The sequence below is a fragment of the Equus przewalskii genome, chromosome 26, assembly GCF_037783145.1.
Source record: "Equus przewalskii isolate Varuska chromosome 26, EquPr2, whole genome shotgun sequence".
Classification (NCBI taxonomy): domain Eukaryota; kingdom Metazoa; phylum Chordata; class Mammalia; order Perissodactyla; family Equidae; genus Equus; species Equus przewalskii.
The window spans coordinates 37,591,675-37,610,390 of NC_091856.1; the positions used below are offsets into that span (position 1 = coordinate 37,591,675).

An 18,716-nucleotide genomic window follows, 5' to 3' on the forward strand; every position below is an offset into this window, starting at 1 on the left:
CCTCTGTTGGGGGGGCCATGAGGGCCATGAGGTTAGAGACTGAACCGCAGGGGGCTCTGGTCCTGCGGCCACACAAAGGGCCCTTGTTTCTATCAAGACAGCAAAGAGAAGCCTGCAGGCCTGGCCTACTGCCGCCCACCACAGACCACGCCCACAACCCAAGGCCACGCCCCCACAAAGGCCACGCCCACCGGCTCCCCAGCGCCATCCTCCCAGAATTCCTCCTCATCTTCCCTGGAGGTGCTCCTGCTTGCCCAGACTGGGTCACTGCCCCTCCAGGGTGCTCACCTGGCCCCCGTCATCCATGCCCCAAACTGATGGGCTCTGGATGTGCACCCCCACCAACGGGCAGTTTCCAGAAGGCAGGTGCTGGGCCCTCTGGCAATCAGGCCAGCCCCCCACCGCAGGCGCAGTAGCACTGAATGAACGAGTGAACGAATGATGCGGCCCCTGCGGAAAGCCCTGCACTGGCTCCTCCACAAGGCCCCGTCCGGCCCGGCTCACCTGAGCAGGGTCTCCTCCAGGGCCACCCAGACGGAGAGCGCCGGCCTGCCCCCAGCAATGGCATCCCAGGGCTGGGGTCCCCCAGGGCTGTCCGGGGCCCCCAGACCTGCCTCCTGGGCCTGAGCAGGCTGCACCTCCTGGGAGGATGGCCTCTTCCCGGCGTCTGCTGGCCGCCCTGCAGGTGGGGAGGAGGCCTCCGGGGGCCCTGGCCAGGAAGGGTCCAGGCACGGGGCAGAGCTGCGGCGCCGGCGTGGGGCAGAGGACAGAGCTGCCTTGTTCGGGCCCAGCCTGGCCGTTAACTGCCGTGTGCCCCCCCTTCCTCAGCTCGGAGAAGAAGGGACACGTCAGGAGAGCCCGGAGCTGGGCCGTGCCTCCATGGGAGCCTTTCCAGATGCTGGGCCCAGCCCTGCCCCCACTGCTGCTGGGGTTCCCAGAGGGTGGCCTGGCAGGGCCGGGGTCTCTGGGCAGAGCGACCCACCCTTGGAAAACCCGGCCTGGAGAGGAGGTACCAGACTGTACATCCTGGGGCAGGGTGGGGGACAAGGGGGCCACACTCCATCCCATCCCCATCAGCCACAGCACCCCCAAAACAAGGACAGCTGAGGGTCCCAGAAGCCTTTGCTCCCTCCCTCCCATCTTCCATCCTCATCCTCTGAGTAGGGGGTGACATGTGCCCTCCATCTCCCAGGACAGGCCATCATCAGAAACCCATGACCATTATGGCACAGAAACCCCAGAGACCCATCACCACAGCCGGGACCTGCTTCCCCGCCTGGCTCTGAGCAAGCCTGGGGGGGATCTGGAGGCTGGGGCAGGGTGGGCACCCCTGGGAACACTGCTGTGAGAGGGCTGGAGCCGCACTCCCTGAAAACTCAGGACCCAAGGGTTGGCGGCCATGTGGGCGGGGAGGGGGTGGCTATGTCTGTGCCCAGAGCCCGCCCCACACCCACCAGCAGCTGCCTCGAGAAGCCAGCTCAGGGTGGCCCCCTGCCTCCCGTATTTATTAATATATTTGCTTTGCAGGGAACATTCTGTCCTTGTGTGCACAGCATCGCTGACCTGTGTTGAGTGACCAGCAGCCTGTGAATGAGGGCATTATAGTGGTCGCAGCTGATCGGAGGACCTTACCTGACTGGCATCCCGTGCACGGCTCGTTCCACCTCTTGGCTGACCAGCCCTCCCTCCTCCCAGCAGCCCCCTCCCACTCCAGTCCTGGAAGCCCAGCCCCCAGCCTGGAGGGGGTCCTCAGCCCTGGAGAGGGGAGCAGCCGGGGAGGGCAGGGAGCAGCCCTTGCCTCCTTTTCCTGCCCCTGCCGGTGATGGTGCCACCAGAAGATAAATTCAGGGGCTCAGGGTGGCCACAGGCCCTCGCCGCCCCAGAGACCATCAAGAACTGACTAAATGCCCCAAATCTGGGCCACCCTTTTGGTTATGCTGCCCCCGGCCCCTGAATGCCCATTTCTCTCCTGCCCCTCCAGTCTCCCCTGATCCCTGACTTGCCCCAGGGAAGCAGGGCCCCCCGTCTGTATGCCCAACACCCTGGACACCAAGTCACTCCCCACCCCACTGCGAACTCTGGAGCAGTGCAGAGAAGGGGCTCAGATGCCGACACCCTCCAGGGGCACAGGCTCGCCACCTCCTGAGGGGCCCCTTTCCATCCGGGGGCAGCTCTGTTAGAAAGTCCCCTGTTTAGGGTCAGAGCCCACCTCCTAACCCAAACCCAGAGGCCCCAGTGCTGCCCCGGGGCCCAGCATGAGCCAGCGGCTCCCTCCACCCAAGGCCCCCTCCTGCCACACCCCTGCCCACCAAGGCCCCTGAATCCCAGGTGGAGGTCTGAGCGTGCGGGGAACGGGATGCCCCCTCCACCACCCCCGCCCATCCCGGGAACTCACCCTGGGCCTCGTAGCCAGCCAGGTCAGGCTTCTCCGCGGCCGCCGGGCTGGTCAGCCGGCCCAGCGCCAGCTGCAGCTGTGCCACATTCATGCGGGCCGTGAGCTCCCCGTTGCGGTCCCCGATCTGCAGCCGAGTGGGGCAGGTCAGTGGGCAGGCGGGCCCTGCTGCAGGCTTCCACGGGACAGTCACTGACCCCTGGGCCTCCAAGAGAACCAGGCCTCAAAGTGCCCCAGACGCAGAGTCTGGGGGTCTGTCCTTGTGTGGGGGGCTTCACATGCCCCAGGGAGACCCCACACACCCCAAGAATGCTTGGGACCTCGGGCAGCCTGGCCAAGTGCCATGGGGGACCCTCCTTCTTGGGCACCCTCCTGGGGGCTGTTGGCCTGCTCCTTCCCAGCCCCCGGGGCTTCACGTCCACCCCTCAGGCGCCCGCCAGGCTCCCAGCTCAGAGCAGGGGCTCAAAGGGAGGACTCCTGTGGCAGAGGCTACGAGCAACGCCAGGAGCAAGCCGGAAGGAGGCCGGCAGAGCAGGACTTCTGCACAGAGCTCAGGGCCACTGCTGCCCCCGAGTGCGCTCAGGGGGACGTGGCGTGGCCCTGCCAGCAGCCCTGGTGCAAGGGCTCTCCAGACTGGACCTCTCCCGGCCCCAGCTTTCCTGCTCCTCGGCACCTCCACCTGGGCACCTCTGGGCCTTGCCGGCCCACAGACACAGGGCTGCGGTGGGTCCTGGCGGGCCCTGTGGTGGGCTGGAGGGAGGTGGTGTGAACCTGCCTTTGAGCTGCTTCCTGGAGGCAGGTGGGGGCTGAGGAGCAGGTGGGGGGAGGGCAGGAGAGGACAGACCAGGAGCCAGGGAGCCGGAGTCCACCAGTGACGACCATGCAGTGCCCCGGTTAGGGCTGCCCTGACCACAGTGGGAGGATGCTGCGTGGACAGGCCCTCGGAGATCCTGCCCACTTTCCCCAGGAAGGCATCCAGCTGAGGCATCCCAGGGGAGGATCTCCCAGAGGTGCTGTACCTTCATACCCCTGGGCTGCCTCTGGCAGGTCATTTCCTCCCTGGGAGTCAGGCACAGGAACCCCATCCAACAGAAGGACCCGGCTGTGGGCCTGCCCAGCAGGGACACTAATGCTCTGGGGGTGGAAAGCAGGTCCCTGTCGCCCCACCCACCCCAGCTATGGCCGACAAGCGGCCTCCAGGTCTCTGAAGGAGGGCCATGGCTGGGCCCCCACGCAGCATGCAGCCCAGAAAGAGCCCAGGGCACACGAAGGCACCTGGCTGGTCTGGAGTGGGCTGGGCAGCACCTGAAGGGCCTCGAGGCCGGCTAAGGCAGTGGTTGGGGGCCAAAGGGAGGGCGAGCCCGGCTCACCTCCTGGGAGATCTCCAGGTGCTTCTTGGCAAATGTCAGGGCCTGCGCTGGGCTCCCCATGGACACGTAGGCATTCCCCAGACTCCAGCATGCCCGGCCTTCGCCCACTCTGCCAGGAAGGGAAACTGAGTCCATGTCTGTGCCCCCTAGGCCTGCCAGCCTGCCCAGAGCCCAGCTGTCCCAAGCCCCCCAGCGTCCATCGTGATGGGAGGTGGGAAGGACAGGAGAGGACAGGGCGTGGGCAGCTCGGTGCGCTGGGGGAGGGGTGATGGAGTGGAGTGGCGGGCAGGGCGCTCTGGCTGTCTGTGGGCGTGGTTCCCAGTTTGGCCTCACGTGCCCCCTAGTGGCCGGCGAGGCTCTCACCTGTGGCTCCCTCCACCCTTGGGGGCAGTGACCCCAGTCCCTGGGTCATTAACTTCTCAATTAGGTAAAAATCACGTAACATAAACTTAACCACTTTAAAGTGCACACTTCAGCGGCACTGCGTGCATTTACAATCCGTGACGTCACCACCACCTCGTTCCAGAATGTCTCTATCACCAGAAAGATAATGTGGACCATACCAAGCCCCCTAGGGAACACCTTCCAGAAGCTTCTCTCTACCACCCGGAGAAGCCCACGGCCTGGGGCTCTGAGGCCCCTTGCTCCAGCCACTGCCCCCAGACCAGCATGTATGGCTGTGTGTTTACCAGTGTTCCGTCTGTCTGTCTGTCTCTCCGTAGAGACTCATGCTCACATAGATACGGAAGTGGCTCAGAGGGGCGATGGAGGGGCGACTGGGGCGCACCCCCCTGACCACTGCGCACTAAGGGTGGCTGCAAGTGGCCGGCCCAGCGTCCACCACATTTCACCCTGTCCCACTTAGTGAGCCGCGTGGGCCACAGATGGAGGGAGGCTGAGGCCCAGGCAGCCGCCCTGCTCAGGGTCCCCGGTGGTAGGTGGCGGAGCAGGGCCAAGGCCGCGGCAATCAGCTCGCAGTTCAGCCAGCAGGGGCTGTCGGAGCCCTTGGGCCAGGTCTGCCCACGGCCCCCACCCCACGTCCAGGCCGCGCACCTGTCAGCCAGCTCCTGCGCGATGAGCAGGTGCCGCAGGTGGTACTCGGCGGCCCGCTCGTAGTCCTGTAGCAGCGTGTAGGTGTTGCCAAGGCTGTAGCAGGCCTGCGCCTCCACCGCCTGGTCCTGGAGCTGCCGCGACAGCTGCAGCGTCTTCCTGCATGGGGACGAGGGTTGGGGGGGTGTCAGCACCCAGGAAGGAGGCTCCCAGTGCCCACCCGGCCCCCTCCAAAGGGCTAGACAGTGGGTGATGGGGAAGCAGCCCACCCACCCAGAGGCCTCCAGCCCAAGATCCCACTGGGGTTTCTCCGGGGCCCGGCCTCGTCCCCAACCTCAGATGGCTGCAGCACCTGACTCTGCTGGAACCAGACAGACAGGGCCCCACCAGGCTCTGCCCACCCTGGCCAGTCACTTCACCACCCTGAGCCTCAGCCTCCCCACTGGGGTCTCGGGTCCTGACACAGGGCATTAACTCTGGTGACCTGGTCTCCACCTGGTGGCCATGGCTCTGCTACTCAGGCCAGGAGGCAGATGGCTCAGAGACAGTCTCAGCACAAGTCAGGGACCCCGGAGCCCATGGTCCTTACCCTCCCGAGTCCACGCAGGAGTGGTTACACCTGCACCCAGAGCCGTCACGAGCAGCAAACACAACTCTGGGTTGCCCCCAGTAACCAGCACCGTAGGCCCTCAGCCAAGGCCAGCTGTGTGCTGCCCACGGCCTCGGCCAGCACTGGGCCAGTGAGGGCATGGCGCTTATCCCTGTCCCTGGTGCCCCGACATGGGCTTGTCAGTCTGTCCTTCTGGGGAGGCCCGGAAGCCCACCTGGCCCTGGGGAGGCCGGGAGGTCAGACGCACCCCCACCTCTGGGCGGGCACCTCCTTGGCCTCGTGTCCCGGCGCCCCGCCCGTGCCCTCCTCAGGCCCCCCGCCCTGGCCAGGGCTTGGGGATGCCTACTTGTAGTACTCAGCGGCCACATCGAAGCGCCCCAGGAAGATGTGGGCGTTCCCCAGGTTGCTGTAGGCTCTCCTCTCGGCCGCCTTGTCTCCAAATTCCTTAGCAATGGCCAGGCGCTGAGGACACAAACCCAAGACCCGGGGGGTCACAGAGCAGCCCCAGGACCCGACGTGGACAGCAGGATGGCTGGCCCCATGTCTGTGTCCAGAGGGAGCAGCCCTGGGAGCCCCAGCACCAAACCCAGATGAAGTAGGGAGGCCAGTGGGGTACCCCGACCCCTGCCGCCGCCTGCCCCACTGGCCACTCACCTCCTTGTGGAAGGTCGTGGCCTCCACGAAGCTCCCCAGCAGGTAGTGGGTGTTGCCCAGGTTGCCGTAGGCCCTGCCCTGGGCCGCCCGGTCCCCCAGCTCCTTCACCAGGGACAGGTTCCTCCTGGGGGCAGAGCTGTCTGAGCCGTGTCCCTCCCACTGTGAGGGAAGCCTGCCCAAGTGACCCTCCTGCCCAGGAAAGAGGATCTGCCCCTCCCCCAGGGCGTGTCCCTCCGGGGTGTGTCCATTCCTGTGCCCCAGAAAGATGGCGGCTCGGGGTGCAGCCCCCTTGGCTCCGCCGGCACTGGAGCAGGTGTTGTCTGAGCTCCGGGGTTCAGCTTGGGGCTCCCCACCCCCGACTCTGGTTCTCAGGTGCAGCCTCTTCTCCCAGGGAAGGGTTCTCCCACACCCAGAGGCTCGGCCCACCATCCGGCCCTTCTTCCAGCCACTGTTTGCTAAATGCCACATGTGGCTTTGGCTCAGCAGCTCCCCCTTCTCTCCACTGCTGTGGATGAACGAGCGTGGAAACACCGGGGCCTGGCGGAGTCCCCCCAGACCCTGAGGACCAGTGCAGGCAGGGGTGGGCAGGAGGGCCGGCCTGGCTGTCACCATCCAGGAGGTGGTGGGCCCGTGTGGGCTCCCTGCGCTTGGGGCTGCCACCAAGTCCCTGTGCCCGGCAGGCAGCGGCTCTGGAGGTGGGTGTGGAATGATGGACAAACCCTGGCCCTCGGCCCTGTGGGCGCCGCGCCCACCCCACTCACTCGTAGAACTCGGAGGCCCTGCGCAGTGTCTCGCGAACATCAGGCGGCAGGTGCCCAGGGTCCTGTGCAGCGTTCCAGGACAGCTGCTTGCCCTTGGCATGGTACACGTTGCCGATGTTGTAGAGTGCCCTCGCCTCCCCGACCTGCGGGCAGCACCGAGGTGTGGGGGGCGCCTCTGCAGCCACCACCCTCAAGGAGCCCGCCGCCCCAGGCAGCTGGCTGGGGAAGTCACCCGGAGGCATGCATGCACCTGGCCTCATGCCTGCCACCTGGCTCACCGTCCCCACTGTTCCTGGGGCCCCAAAGGCAAGGACCTGGGGGGAAGCTGTTACCAAGGCCAGATGCTGAGGTAGGGGTGGAGCCCCAAGGAGTTGGGGGAGCCCAGCTCTGCCCCTCTCGGCCACCCTCTCTCCCATCAGAGTGGCCAGGCCCCTCTCTGACGCCCAGGGGTAGGGGCTCCTGGCTTAGCTTGGCCACCTCTGGCCGTGACCTGGGACAAGTCACGTCACCTCTCCAGCCTCAGTTTCCTCGTCTGTATCGGTTACAGGGACGCTCAACTCCAGGATTATGGAGATAAGCAGGAAGGTCACACGTCAGCACACGGCCAGAGCCCCTGCTGCCCTGTCTGCTGCTGCCATTTCATTGACATCTGCCTCTCCAGTGAGGCTTCCTCCCAAAGCCGTGCCCTCTGTCCCCCTCTGGGCCCGGAAGGAGTGACTGGGGGTGTTGGCAGATTCAGGGGAGGTCAGTGAGAGGGGCAGAAGATGGGGGGCTGGGGATTCCAGCTTAGGGAGCCAGAGGCCCCACATTTTGGATGGGGACTATCCTCCCATCTTCCTCTCGTGGGGGGCAGCGTGGGGCTGTGAGTGGGGCATCACCTGCTGGCCCCAATCGCAGACCTGGACAGGGGCCACAGGTCAGGGGCAGGAGAGGCAGGCAGCCAGGGACCGAGGACCCACCTTGTCCCCCTGCTCCTGGGCGATGTCCAGGTGCCGCTGGCAGCAGACGACAGCCTCGTCAAAGCGGCCCAGGACCTTGAGCGTGTTGCCCAGGTTCCCGCTGGCCTTGGCCTCCCCCATGCGGTCACCGATGGTCCTAGAGAGCAGGCAGGAGTGAGGGGCCGGGCTGAGGACTGGCCGAGACCCTGAGCCAAGCAGGGAGCCCGGGCGAGGGCAGGTGAGGGCCTTGGAGGACCAGCCCCGGGCTGACTAGGAGCCCGAGGCCACCAGGCTAATGCTGGGCAGGGGTCCATGGTTGGCGGGCGACTCCTGCTGGGCCGGGTCTGGGAGAGGCCTCAGTGCAGCCTGCAGTTGCTGGGGCTTGGGGAGGACCCCGGATGGAGACAGGGAGATTTGGGGGGCCATGCAGTGAGAATTAACTTTACGACCGCTCATTTGGTGAATATTTGCCATGTGCCCGCTGGCACCACACACTGGCCGGTGTTGAGGACCCGATGTGGGCTCTCTGGCTGCTGGGGGGTGGGGGGGGAGGGCCTGTGGGCGGGGTTGGTGTGGAGCTGCCAGGAGCCCCACCTCCACCTGGGAGGTCTGGGCTGATGCAGTCCTGAGGAGCGGGGGCGGGGCAGAGGAAGGCAGGAATAGCAAGGGAAGGGTGTCCCGGGGTGAGAACAGCATGGACCAAGGCCTTGAGGCCGGAGGAGAACAGAGACAGTGAGGAACACGGGGGCAGGAAAGAGGTGGTCACCCCCCCGGACACACACAGTCCCAGAGACAGGCACACGCACGGAGGTGGACCGGAAGAGAAACAGACAGAGAATACCGGGCTATGCCACACTCACACCCGTGGAAACATACAGACATGCTCACACGTGTCTCAGCTCAAACAAAGCCTCCTGGGGGCATCTCCAGAGCCCCCGGCCTCCCCCAGGTTAGGGGTGCCCCCTCTGGGTTCCCTTGGACCCTGAGAGCCCCGCCACTGTGATCGCATGTGACTGCCACTCCTGAGGGCAGGGCACCCAGATGCCTGACCAGCACGGGAGGCACAGCCACGCCTGCGCCCTGGCGTGCACGCCTGCGCCCCTCGGCTCACCGGGCCAGCAGCAGGTCGTGCCGGTGGTAGTCCAGTGCCCGGGCGTACTCCTTCAGGTAGAAGTAGGCGTTGCCTAGCTGGCTGTAGATGGCGCTCAGAGTCTTCAGGTCCTCGGTGCCCACCTGCACGGCGGCCTCGAAGAAGGCCACGCCTGCCTTGAAGTCCCCGGCCTTGCAGAGACGTTCACCCTCCAGGGCCAGCTCCAGGCACGAGGCCTCCATCCTGGGCACAGACAGGAGGGGTCACAGGCTGCCCCTCACACAGCCAAGCCTGGGGGACCAGTGCCCCTCCACATCATCATTCCAGACCACAGGGCCCCTCACACGGCTGTGGCCCGGGCCTATGCCTGACCCTTGCTGCATGCCCTCCTCACCGCCAGGGCTCGGGGCACCGGGAAGAAGGCATGAGTCTGTGACAACAGCAAGACCCTCCGTGCACAGCGGTTGAGCTCCAAATGCCACTTCCCTTCAGGTCCCAGTAGCCCAGCCAGGGGGCCATGTGCCAAACATCATCCTCCAGAGCGGCCACGGCGGCCTGGGGCCAGCCCTCATCCCCACCGAGGACGACCAAGGCTAAGAGAGGGTTGGCGAGCCAGTCAAGGCTGCACAGACAGGATCTGATCCCAGCCCCGCCCCCATTCCGCATCCTACAAGGGGGCCCCCACCCTCCAAGCTCTCAGTGGGGGCTGGGGGCTCAGCCATCATCTGTCCTTGCCTCCTGCCCTCTGAGGGGCGGGGTTGCATCTAGGCCCCTCCCTGCTGGGCCCCCACCCCCCAAGAGCTGAGAAGTGCTCCAGTGGCTGCGGGCCAGGAACGGCCTGAGAAGCAGCTGTTCCCACCACGCTGTCTCCCCACGGCGCTGCTGTGGGAGGAAGCGGACAGGACCACGTCCCAGGATGAACCCAACCTCTGGAAAACTGATCCAGCTCCTGCCCTGTGAATCCGGCCAGCTCTGAGGGCCCAGGGCCCTGTGTGACCGCCAACGCCCTCAATGCAGGCTGTGCCAACCCCTCATCCCCACCCTTGGGCAGAGGCTTCAGAGAAGAAGTCCCTCACCCTTGGGCCCTGCACAGCCCCCTGACGTGGAGTCCGGGCCCCCCAGATGCCGCCCTGCGGCCCTGCTCACTGAGCCCTCCGCAGCCCCTGGGCCTTGGGCGAGGTGCCCTCAGGATACAGCTGTCTGGGGAGCCAGTGGTGCGAGGGTCACTCCGTCAGGCCAGCCCTGGCCCTGGCCCTCCCTGCCGTGGGGCTCTGGGCAGGATGCATCGCCCCTCAGAGCCTCGGCCTCCTTCGTCCTCTGCGGCTGGTCACATGGGTCCCAGGCTCGAGGCCTGGCTGGTGGCCACGGGGCAGGAGGGCGGTCAGCAGGGGACACCCCAAACATGCCATGGGGGCTGCGAGAGGGCCACAAGCTGGAGGGTGCCCCGAGGCGGGAGGGGTGAGGCAGGCAGCAGGGCGCCTAGGGAGAGGCCCCCCGTGGAGGCAGCAGCCAGGCTGGTGACCTCGTACACATAAGTGCCACCTGGAAGGTAGGGACGTGTTCTGCGCAGTCGCAGGCCCGCCCTGACCGTGCTTGTCTCATTTCCACTGCTTTCCGACATTATCAGAGGTCATGGAAAACCTACAGAGAGACAAACAGTCCCCACCAAAATGGCCACGCTGTACCCCAAGGCCCCGGCCCCTTCTCTGTGCTGGAATCGTGCAGCGATCAGCAGTTACTGGGGAGAAACCAACATGTTTCCTTAAAAACACACAAAGTCGTCCAGGGCAGCCCTTCTCACGCGCTCTTACCACGCGCCGCTTTGACACAAACCACGAAGCCCCCTTCGTTCGCTCCATCCCCGCCTTACATGGAAGATGGGCCACGCACGCGCGCCAGCTGGGGTGGGCCTGCTGCACCCCGCCGAGGAGTAGGCACAGAGCTTTCTGCCGGGGAGACCCCCCCCTTCACCGTCCCCCTCGCCCAGCCACAGCTCCCCAGCCTCAGGGTCACTCCTCCGGGGGAGAGTGGGCTCCTCCCTTCCCTGGAGGACGCAGAGCCTGGGCTTCGGTACCCCGCCACCTCCCTGACTCCCCAGATCCGAGCAGAGCCCTTGTGGCCTCTCAGGGAGCCAGGGGTTCAGGGATGCAGCCTTGAGACCAGGATGCCAGACCCTTGGGCCTCCCGCCTGCCCCCGCACGCCAGAGCCTCTTGCCCGCTCACAAGGTGCCCGCTCCTTGGCAGTGGCCTCCCCAAGCGCTCTGGAAAGCACCATCCCACACCACGTCACAGGAGCCCACGGGCAGCCCTACTCCCACAGCCAGTGCCATGCACAGGCTCCTAATTAAGACCTGCGTGTCCCTGACCAGCCGTTCACCAAGCCGTCGGACACAGAAAACCCTCTCCTCCCAGGAAACTTTGGAGGAGAGGGGACTTGGGGTGTGAAATGTGGGTGTTTTCGGAGCCAAGCACACCCTGCTGGCTCTGGCAGATCTGATTACGGGGGTGGCCTCCCCCCACCTTTTCTCCCCACACACAGTCAAGGCATCAGTGGCTCAGAGCAAAGGAGGCTTCTGGCTTGGGAAAGGCCTGAGGTCAGAAGTCAAAGGGGGCGGGGGACACACTGATACACGCCGGGGCCTCTGGTACAGTCATACTGAACCAAGGATTGAGGGGATCTAAGACGGGCCCTGCCCATGTGGGCAGGCCACCTGGAGAGGCACCAGAACCAGAAGCTCCCCCGATCCCAAGATCCTCCAGCTGCACCTTGACCTCCAGCCTAGCGCCCATCCCCTGCCCGGTCATGCCCCTCCGTCCACCCAGGTGCCCTCCCAGGCACGTGCCGCACCTCCTCCTCTGCAGGTTGCGCATCTTCTGCACGTACAGCCACAGCTCCAGACCCACGGGCAGCAGCAGTGGGCGGGGGCGCGGGGCGCCATACACCACTTTGCACACAGCCTTCTCTGCCAAGCTCAGGGCCACAGGCTGGCCCTCTGTGGTGGAGGCCAGCATCGCGGAGCTCCGGGCTTCCCTCCTGGCTGGCCCTCGCCTCACCTTGGCTGTTGGTCCAGGGAGGCGCCCTGGCCCCAGCGGTCCCCTGCCTCTCCCCTCCCCAGAGTGGTGGGCTGGAAGCTCTGGCAGTCTCAGCTCCAGGACAGCCCAGGCCCTTGGGCAGGTCGTCTGGGGCCTCCCAGGGCCTGAGGAGGATCAAGGGATCAAGGGCAGCTCAGAGCCGGGGATCAGGCCTGTCAGCAGGAGGGCAGGGCTGGGTAGACAGTGGGAGGCGGGCAGGGGAGCCCAGAGGGGAGCCTCATCCACATGATCCCTTTGGGGGCTGGCACATGTAAGGGTGCAGAGGCCGTGCCCTCCCTCCGGCGCGCCACCCCGCTCCTGAGCAAACCTTTACCCTCCTCTGAGCCTGTGGCCAGTTCTGGGCCAGAGCCCAGTCCCTACCAGCAGTGCTGGGCACTAGTAGGTGCCAGGTCAACATCTATGAATGGATAAAGGAAGGACAGGGCTCCGAGTGTGACGGCCGCCACCCCACTGGGAGCAGGCACAGCAAGGTCTGCCCTCGGCCCTGCCCCTGACCTCCTGGAGGCTACGTTTCTGGTCTGCCCCACCCCCACTGCCAGCCAGACTGTGTCCTCCCAGGACACGGCAGCCTGGCCTGGCACGGACACATGGTGCCTGGCACACAGCAAGGTCAGCAGATACACAGCACGGAGCCGGGATCATCCTGTTAGTCCTCTCGACCCTCTGGGGGGCTGGGGGGCTTACTTGAACCTGAGTGTTAGAGTGAGTGCCAGGTCCCAGGTCTAACCCGGGGTTGGGGCCACAAGAGGTCTGGGGTGTGGCGGGGGTGGGGGTTTGGGAGGAACAGATACCACCCCACAGCTCCTTTCCTGAAACTTCGCAGGCCCCTGGCCACCTTCTCAGGGCAGCTCCCAGCTCCTGCAGCCACCCATGGCCAGTGAGCAGGCCGGGTGGTGCGACCCTCCTCCGGCTAAGGAAGGAGCCCTCTGGAGTGGTGGGGGTCAGGCCAATGTCCAGCCACAGAGAAGGGGCCCCAGGGGCTCAGAGCAGCCTGGGCCCCTGGTCCAGGCCCAACAGGGCAGAGCAGCGGGGGGAGTCTGTGACCTCTCCCACCAGCCCACCCCGAGGTGCTGCCCCACCCCAGGAGCCCCAGGACCCCAGGAGCCCCTCACAGAGGCTCTTTCTGCCCATTCGTGGGCAGGCCCTCTTGCCAGGCTGCACAGTGGGGACCCTGGGACGGAGACGGGGGTGTAGCTCTGGGGTGAGAGGGAACTAGAGAGCCAGGGTGGGCCCTGCTCCCCAAGACCATTGTAGGGTCTGAGCAGAGGCAGGAGTCAAGGATAAACTGGAGGGTGTGGGCAAGGGCTGCCCAGGATGCAGGACCCCAAGGCCGGCCTCAGCCCACGAGGCCCTGCAGGCACTGCTGGCTCTGGTAGGGGCTGGGTGGGCAGATGCAGAGGTGGGAGGACTGGGTATAGCCTCCCAAGGGTGTTCAGGCCACGCTGCTCTCCTCCCTGCCCCGAGGCCTCTGTCTGGTGCCACGTGTCCACACCCAGGAGAGCTCAGCAGAGGGGAGTAGGGCAGGGCCTGGACGTCCTCTTCCTCACCCACCTCCTGTCAACAAGCTGACCCCCAAACTCTGCACCCTCACATCAACCCTGGGGCCCACTTTTGCACACCTGAACTGCAGGCCACCCTCTCGTATTCTCTGTGAAACCCTGCCCAGCCTGGTGGGCCCACTTACTTGCTCAGTGAAGAAGATTCTGGAACCTCTGTCCCCCCACACCACCTCTCCAGGCCTGTGGGTATTTGCCCTGTCACCTAGCAAGGCGCCCGTGTACCACAGGGGTGCACTGGGGCCGTAGCCACCCTGGCCACCCACTCCAGCATCAGTCTGCTGAGCCAGCCTTCCTGCCCACTGCCCACACACACGCCCCGCAGGACCGCCTGGGGCCTGCAGAAGGCTTGTCCACACCGAGGGCCACCAAGAGCCCCACTCTCAGGGCACGAGACTGGGGCTCCCTGGGGCTCGGGGCCAGGCTGGCTAGGGCTCTCAGGCCCCTGGGGCTGTGGTCTTGTCTCTCCCCCACCAGCCTCACCACCCAGACCCTGGGAGGGGGCAGCCTTCCCACCTGGGATTTGCCACCTGGGTTTAACAGACGCTTAATCTTTAATTTATAGTCCTTCCTCTTGAGGACAGAGCCAGGCCACCGCCTCAGGGACCAGCTTGCCCAGCCCCAGCCAGGGCCACGTCCACCTGTGCCGGTCCACTCTCTAACACCATGACTGCCCAGCTCATCTCTCCTTGCAAGGGGCTGACCAGGGCCGGCTTTCCCAGCGGCCAGACCACAGTGGCCAGGAGGCAGGGTGCTGTCTGCCAAGCTCCGGCTGCCCACCCGCTGGCTCACCGGTTAATGAAGAGGTTATCGACTCCCCAGTGGCCAGCCTTGCAGCTCTGGCCGCCACGTCATGCCCACACCCCTCCAGCCTGGCCTTGGCGCCCGAGTCAGCATCCAGGGAGAAGCCATAAGCCCCACTTCAACCAGCGTGTCCCGCTCTCTCACCCCTGCCCCCACTGGCGCCCCCGTCAGGCTCCTGCCCCCAGCTATCAGCCCCACCAGACTCCATGGCGTCCTCTCGTGATGACCACCGAGGTTAGTCTCCAAGCCAGGCCCCCAGCTCCCACCACACACAGCTCCCTGGGGGCTGTGTCACCCTCAGCCCCATTCTCTGCTGAACACCATCTTCACCGTCCTCCCTCTGGGCCCCGGGCAGACGCTCCAGGGCCCCTGCTCACCCCCTGCCCTGCCACCCTCAAAGCGAAGCCACACTGACTCCCCTTCAGTAGGGGGGATCGAGGGGCAGCACGGGGCGGCAGCAGGGCAGGAGCCGGAATCCCTGGAGAGGAGGAGCCTCTGGGAGTGTCACCAGCCTGGGAAAGCGCCTGAGGGTTGTGCATCCACGAAGCCCTGGGGCCAGGCCATTATTCCCAAGGCCCTGCCAGGACTAGTATCCGGGCAGGGACCTGGGGAGGGAACCGACTAGAGATGGGCAGATGACATGGCCATGCGGGGTGGGGGCACACCCACACTTGGGTTGCCTCTGTCCGGATGCCTGCTACTTGGGGTGCACCTCTAACGTACCCGACACTCACCTTCCCAGTCCCAGGCAGGAGCACTCAGCTGCTGGCCTGAAGGGGGCCACAGGGCCGGGAGAGGACCACCCATGGCTTCTCAGCCACCTGCCCATCCCCCCTGGGGCCCATGAGCCCCTCCCTCCCAAACCTCTGCTCTGGGCAAGCAGGCCCAGGCACAGTGGACCAGGGTTCTGAGCGCTAACCACTCCACCTGCTTCTGCATCCCTGACTGTCCCCACCTAGGGCCCCATCTGGGGACTTGGTGGGCTTACAGGCACACTCACGCTCAGGCCCTGCTCAGTGTGTGCTCCCAGCCCAGTCCCCCAGGACCCCGTTGTATAAGAGCTGAACTTGTCTCTCCAGCAGGAATGTTGGTGTGGGAAGGGGAGCCTCTGGATGGGGGGAGGGCAGAGGAGACCTGGCTTGGTCCCAGGGAGCCCCCCCACACACGGAGGTTCCCTCTAAACAGCCAGATCAACGGGATCCGGTCGACCTGGCGTCCACATGCCGGCTGCCAGGCCGCCGGTGGCCACGCAGCCTTCAGGGGGGCAGGCGACCTTTTGCCGTCTTCCTCCCAGCCCTGAGCGCCTGGCCTGAGGCTGCTGGATCTGCGCAAGCAGTCCCTCCTCTCAAGCCCCACAGCCCACACCTGTCCAGAAAGCCCCCGGCACGTCTCCCTGACTCCCACCCCTTCCTGCCAGCCTCTGAGAGCCAGCTCTGACCAGGAACTGCCCTGCCCACACCTGGCCAGGGCTACATGGTCAGGTCCAAACTCCCCACAGGCCTCCTCCCAGACCCTACAGCCACGCATCCAAATCTGTGCTTTGCTCGCCCCTTCGAGCTCATTAGGGGTCTCAGCTTGCAAGGATGCCAGGCTGGATGCGTGGCCTCTCCCAGCATCCTCTCTGAGCCTTGGTTCCCCCAGGCCAGGATCCTATCTGGTGTGTCCCCGCTGGGCTCCGACATCAGCCCACACCCAAGGCTCCCAGGTCAAGCCCGTGGAGTGACTAGCACGATGTGGACCCCGTGCTCGGCTGTGCAGGGTCTCCCAGAGCTAAAGCCTGGACCCTCTTCCACCCACAGCTCCCCTCCACCCACAAACACACACACAGAGCCAGTTGCTGCCAGATCAACTCCTATCGTTCTTTGGGACAAAGCACCCCCTCTGCATCCAACCGACGATCCTGGGGCAGATGCTGCCCTGTATGGCTCTCCATCCCCACGGGGCCGTGGAGGGGATCCGAGGGCAGGCCTCCAGGGCTAGCTGCCAGCAAACCCACCCGCATACCCCTCCCCCTGCATGGGGCCCAGGAGCCAGGCTGAGGGCTCAGCGCTTGATCCCCGAGACCACACAATGGGGGCTGTGTCTCTGGCCAGCAGCACAGACCAGACTGGGGTGGGAGGGGCAGCACGGCCTCCTTCAACCCGCCACCCGGGCCCCATTCTGCACATCGGGGAGCACCTGGCAGAGGTTTGCTGCCGATGGACGGCCCCGTGGGGGTGGGGAAATCCTCGAGGGCCAGGCTACTCCCCTTGAAGACTCAGCAGCCGGGAGGCCCCAGGTCTTAGGGACGGCCAGGGGGCGCCGGGATGATGACAGTCCTCCAAGTCAGGGGCCTGTCAGCCCATTGCGGGAGCCAGGCCTGCCTCTGGGAGCTGCTGCCAGTAAGTGGCCCCTGCCCAGCACTCATGCCTGCTCCACTCTGCTGGACACCCGCAGGCGTTGGCTGGGCCCAGGCCTCCTCCGAGGGCCTTGTGCCCGCCTGGGCTGGGCCCAGGGCAGCACCTTGTGGAACACCCTCCACAGGCCTGGAGTCACCAAGCAGGCACGCAGCCCTGGGCAGGGCCACCCTGTCACCCCTGACAGGCATGGGGCACAGAGCCCAGATGGTTGGCATCACCCATGAATCTGCGCAGAGGCAGGTGCCTTTTCAGGCAGGCACACACCCACCTGGCTGGCTGGCTCTCCAGCCCCAACCCTGTGGCCAGCAGTCTGCTGGACCCCAGGCACACAGGGGCCCGTCGGGGGCAGGGCCCCACCTGTGACACAACCTGGTCTCTTCAACTGTCCTGCCCTCTGAGTACCGGGCCGTGGCAGTGGGGAGGTGGTGCCAGGCTTGGGAGGGAAGCTCCTGGCAGCCCCCTCCACATACCTGCTGTGCCAGGCAGCCCAGCTGCCAGGAGAGCAAGGCTGGAGAAGCTGTCAGTCTCCACCTCCTGCCCCCCGGGCACTGGGGGTGGTATGGTTGGCAGCAGCCCATTCCAGTGGCCCATCCTGGGAGTCCCCAGGCTCTCACGGGGAGGACAGTGGGAAGCCCCAGTGGCCTCCCCACCCGGCTACTCCCCACCACCCTCCAGCGCCCTCACCCTCGACACCCCCCTTCTTGGGGGGGCCGGGAGCCTTCCGCGGCACCCGCACCCCCATCACCTCTTCGCACTCCCGGGCGCGTCCTCAATCCGGGCAACCCCGCCCCTGCATCCCCGGACCCCGCGTCCCAGGCGCCCACCTATCTCCGCCCCCAGCCCGAACCCCCGCCAGCCCCGCAGGGCGGGCGCGTCCCCGCCACGTTGCGCGGCCGCCGCCGCCTTTGTTCCGAGCCAGGCGCCTCCCGCCTCCTGCCTGCCCGCAGCAACGGCTGCCTGGACCAGGTCTCCGTCCATCCCCGCTGGTCCCAACCCGTCCCCGCCGGTACCCGCCGGTCCGCCCAACCCACCTGGAGTAGAGGCGCCGGGCCGGGCCGGGCAGCTCGTCGGCGGCGGGCGGGGCCGGGCCCGCCATGGGGCCGGGGTCGCCGAGAGCCGGAGACGTGCACCCTTGCTCGCGCCGCCCTGAGCGCCCACTGTCCACCGTCCACCGTCCACCGTCCACCGTCCACCGTCCGTCCGCGCCGGCGGGAGGCGCCGAGGAAGTGATGTGCGCGCGGCGCCGCCCCTCCCGCCGTGGTCGTGATGTCACCGCCGCCCGCGCGCGGGGAGGGGGCGCGGACCAGCAGCGAGTCCCTCCTCCATCTGCGCAGCGGGTGGGGGGAGCTCACAGGGGCGGCCACGGCGGGGAGGGCTCGAACCTTTGAGCCTGCAGCTTGTACAGGGAATCGGGGGCGGAGGGTGGCCGCGGTGGGGGGGTGTCCCCAACCCCCAGGGTCTGGTTCAGGGAGGGGCCTGGCCTTGGCATTGCTGGGTGGTGGTGCAGCCCTGCTGGTCTCCCACCCTCTTTCTTTGGCCCCCACATGGGGGGCGTTCGAAGGCCCCCCTTCTTTTGTTTGGCAGGTGCCTCCCCTTTGGTGTCCTCCCCCGTCTGCTCCTGACCAGCCCCAACATGCCCCACCCCTTCTCCAAACCGGCAGTGGGTGCAGGGCTATGGGGGTGCCCTTCTGCCTACTTTAGAGAGACCTGGCTGATGACAAACACTTCTGTCCCCCCCATATGAATTGGAGGGTCTGGGAGGAGCGAGGAGTGAGGAGGTCTTCATTTAGCAGGAGGAGGGTGGCCCAGGCCAGGAAGCCCCCTTGCTGTTTCTCACCTCTGAGACCTTGGATCTCAGGAGCCCTTCCCAACCTTGGTCTTATCTGTGAAATTGGGAGGATGCCAGTAGAGCAGCCCGGCTGTGCCCACCCGCAGTCTGGTATCCCAGTGCCCGGCCCCCCCTGCTCTGGACTCCTGGGAGCCCTGACGACCTGGACTG

General features: G+C 66.1%; 1 protein-coding gene across 6 annotated transcripts in view; it reads right to left on the reverse strand.

The window, feature by feature from the left end:
* The window catches only part of GPSM1 (G protein signaling modulator 1), a 34,575-nt gene that overhangs the window by 15,349 nt on the left and 510 nt on the right, over positions 1–18,716 (reverse strand). For 2 of the 6 annotated variants that reach the window (XM_070596521.1, XM_070596517.1), the window contains exons 2-11: positions 18,555–18,600; positions 17,749–18,043; positions 8,887–9,108; positions 7,797–7,932; positions 6,838–6,980; positions 6,077–6,200; positions 5,769–5,884; positions 4,816–4,971; positions 3,763–3,871; positions 2,396–2,519 (exon numbers count right to left, since the gene is read on the reverse strand). In XM_070596521.1, coding sequence (XP_070452622.1) covers positions 2,396–2,519; positions 3,763–3,871; positions 4,816–4,971; positions 5,769–5,884; positions 6,077–6,200; positions 6,838–6,980; positions 7,797–7,932; positions 8,887–9,108; positions 17,749–17,813 — 1,195 coding nt within the window. In that variant the 5' untranslated portion in view covers positions 17,814–18,043; positions 18,555–18,600. Of the gene's footprint in view, positions 1–504; positions 796–2,395; positions 2,520–3,762; positions 3,872–4,815; positions 4,972–5,768; positions 5,885–6,076; positions 6,201–6,837; positions 6,981–7,796; positions 7,933–8,886; positions 9,109–17,748; positions 18,044–18,554; positions 18,601–18,716 lie in introns of those variants that run through there. The other 4 variants (XM_070596520.1, XM_070596519.1, XM_070596518.1 and 1 more) reach the window with 3 other exon arrangements.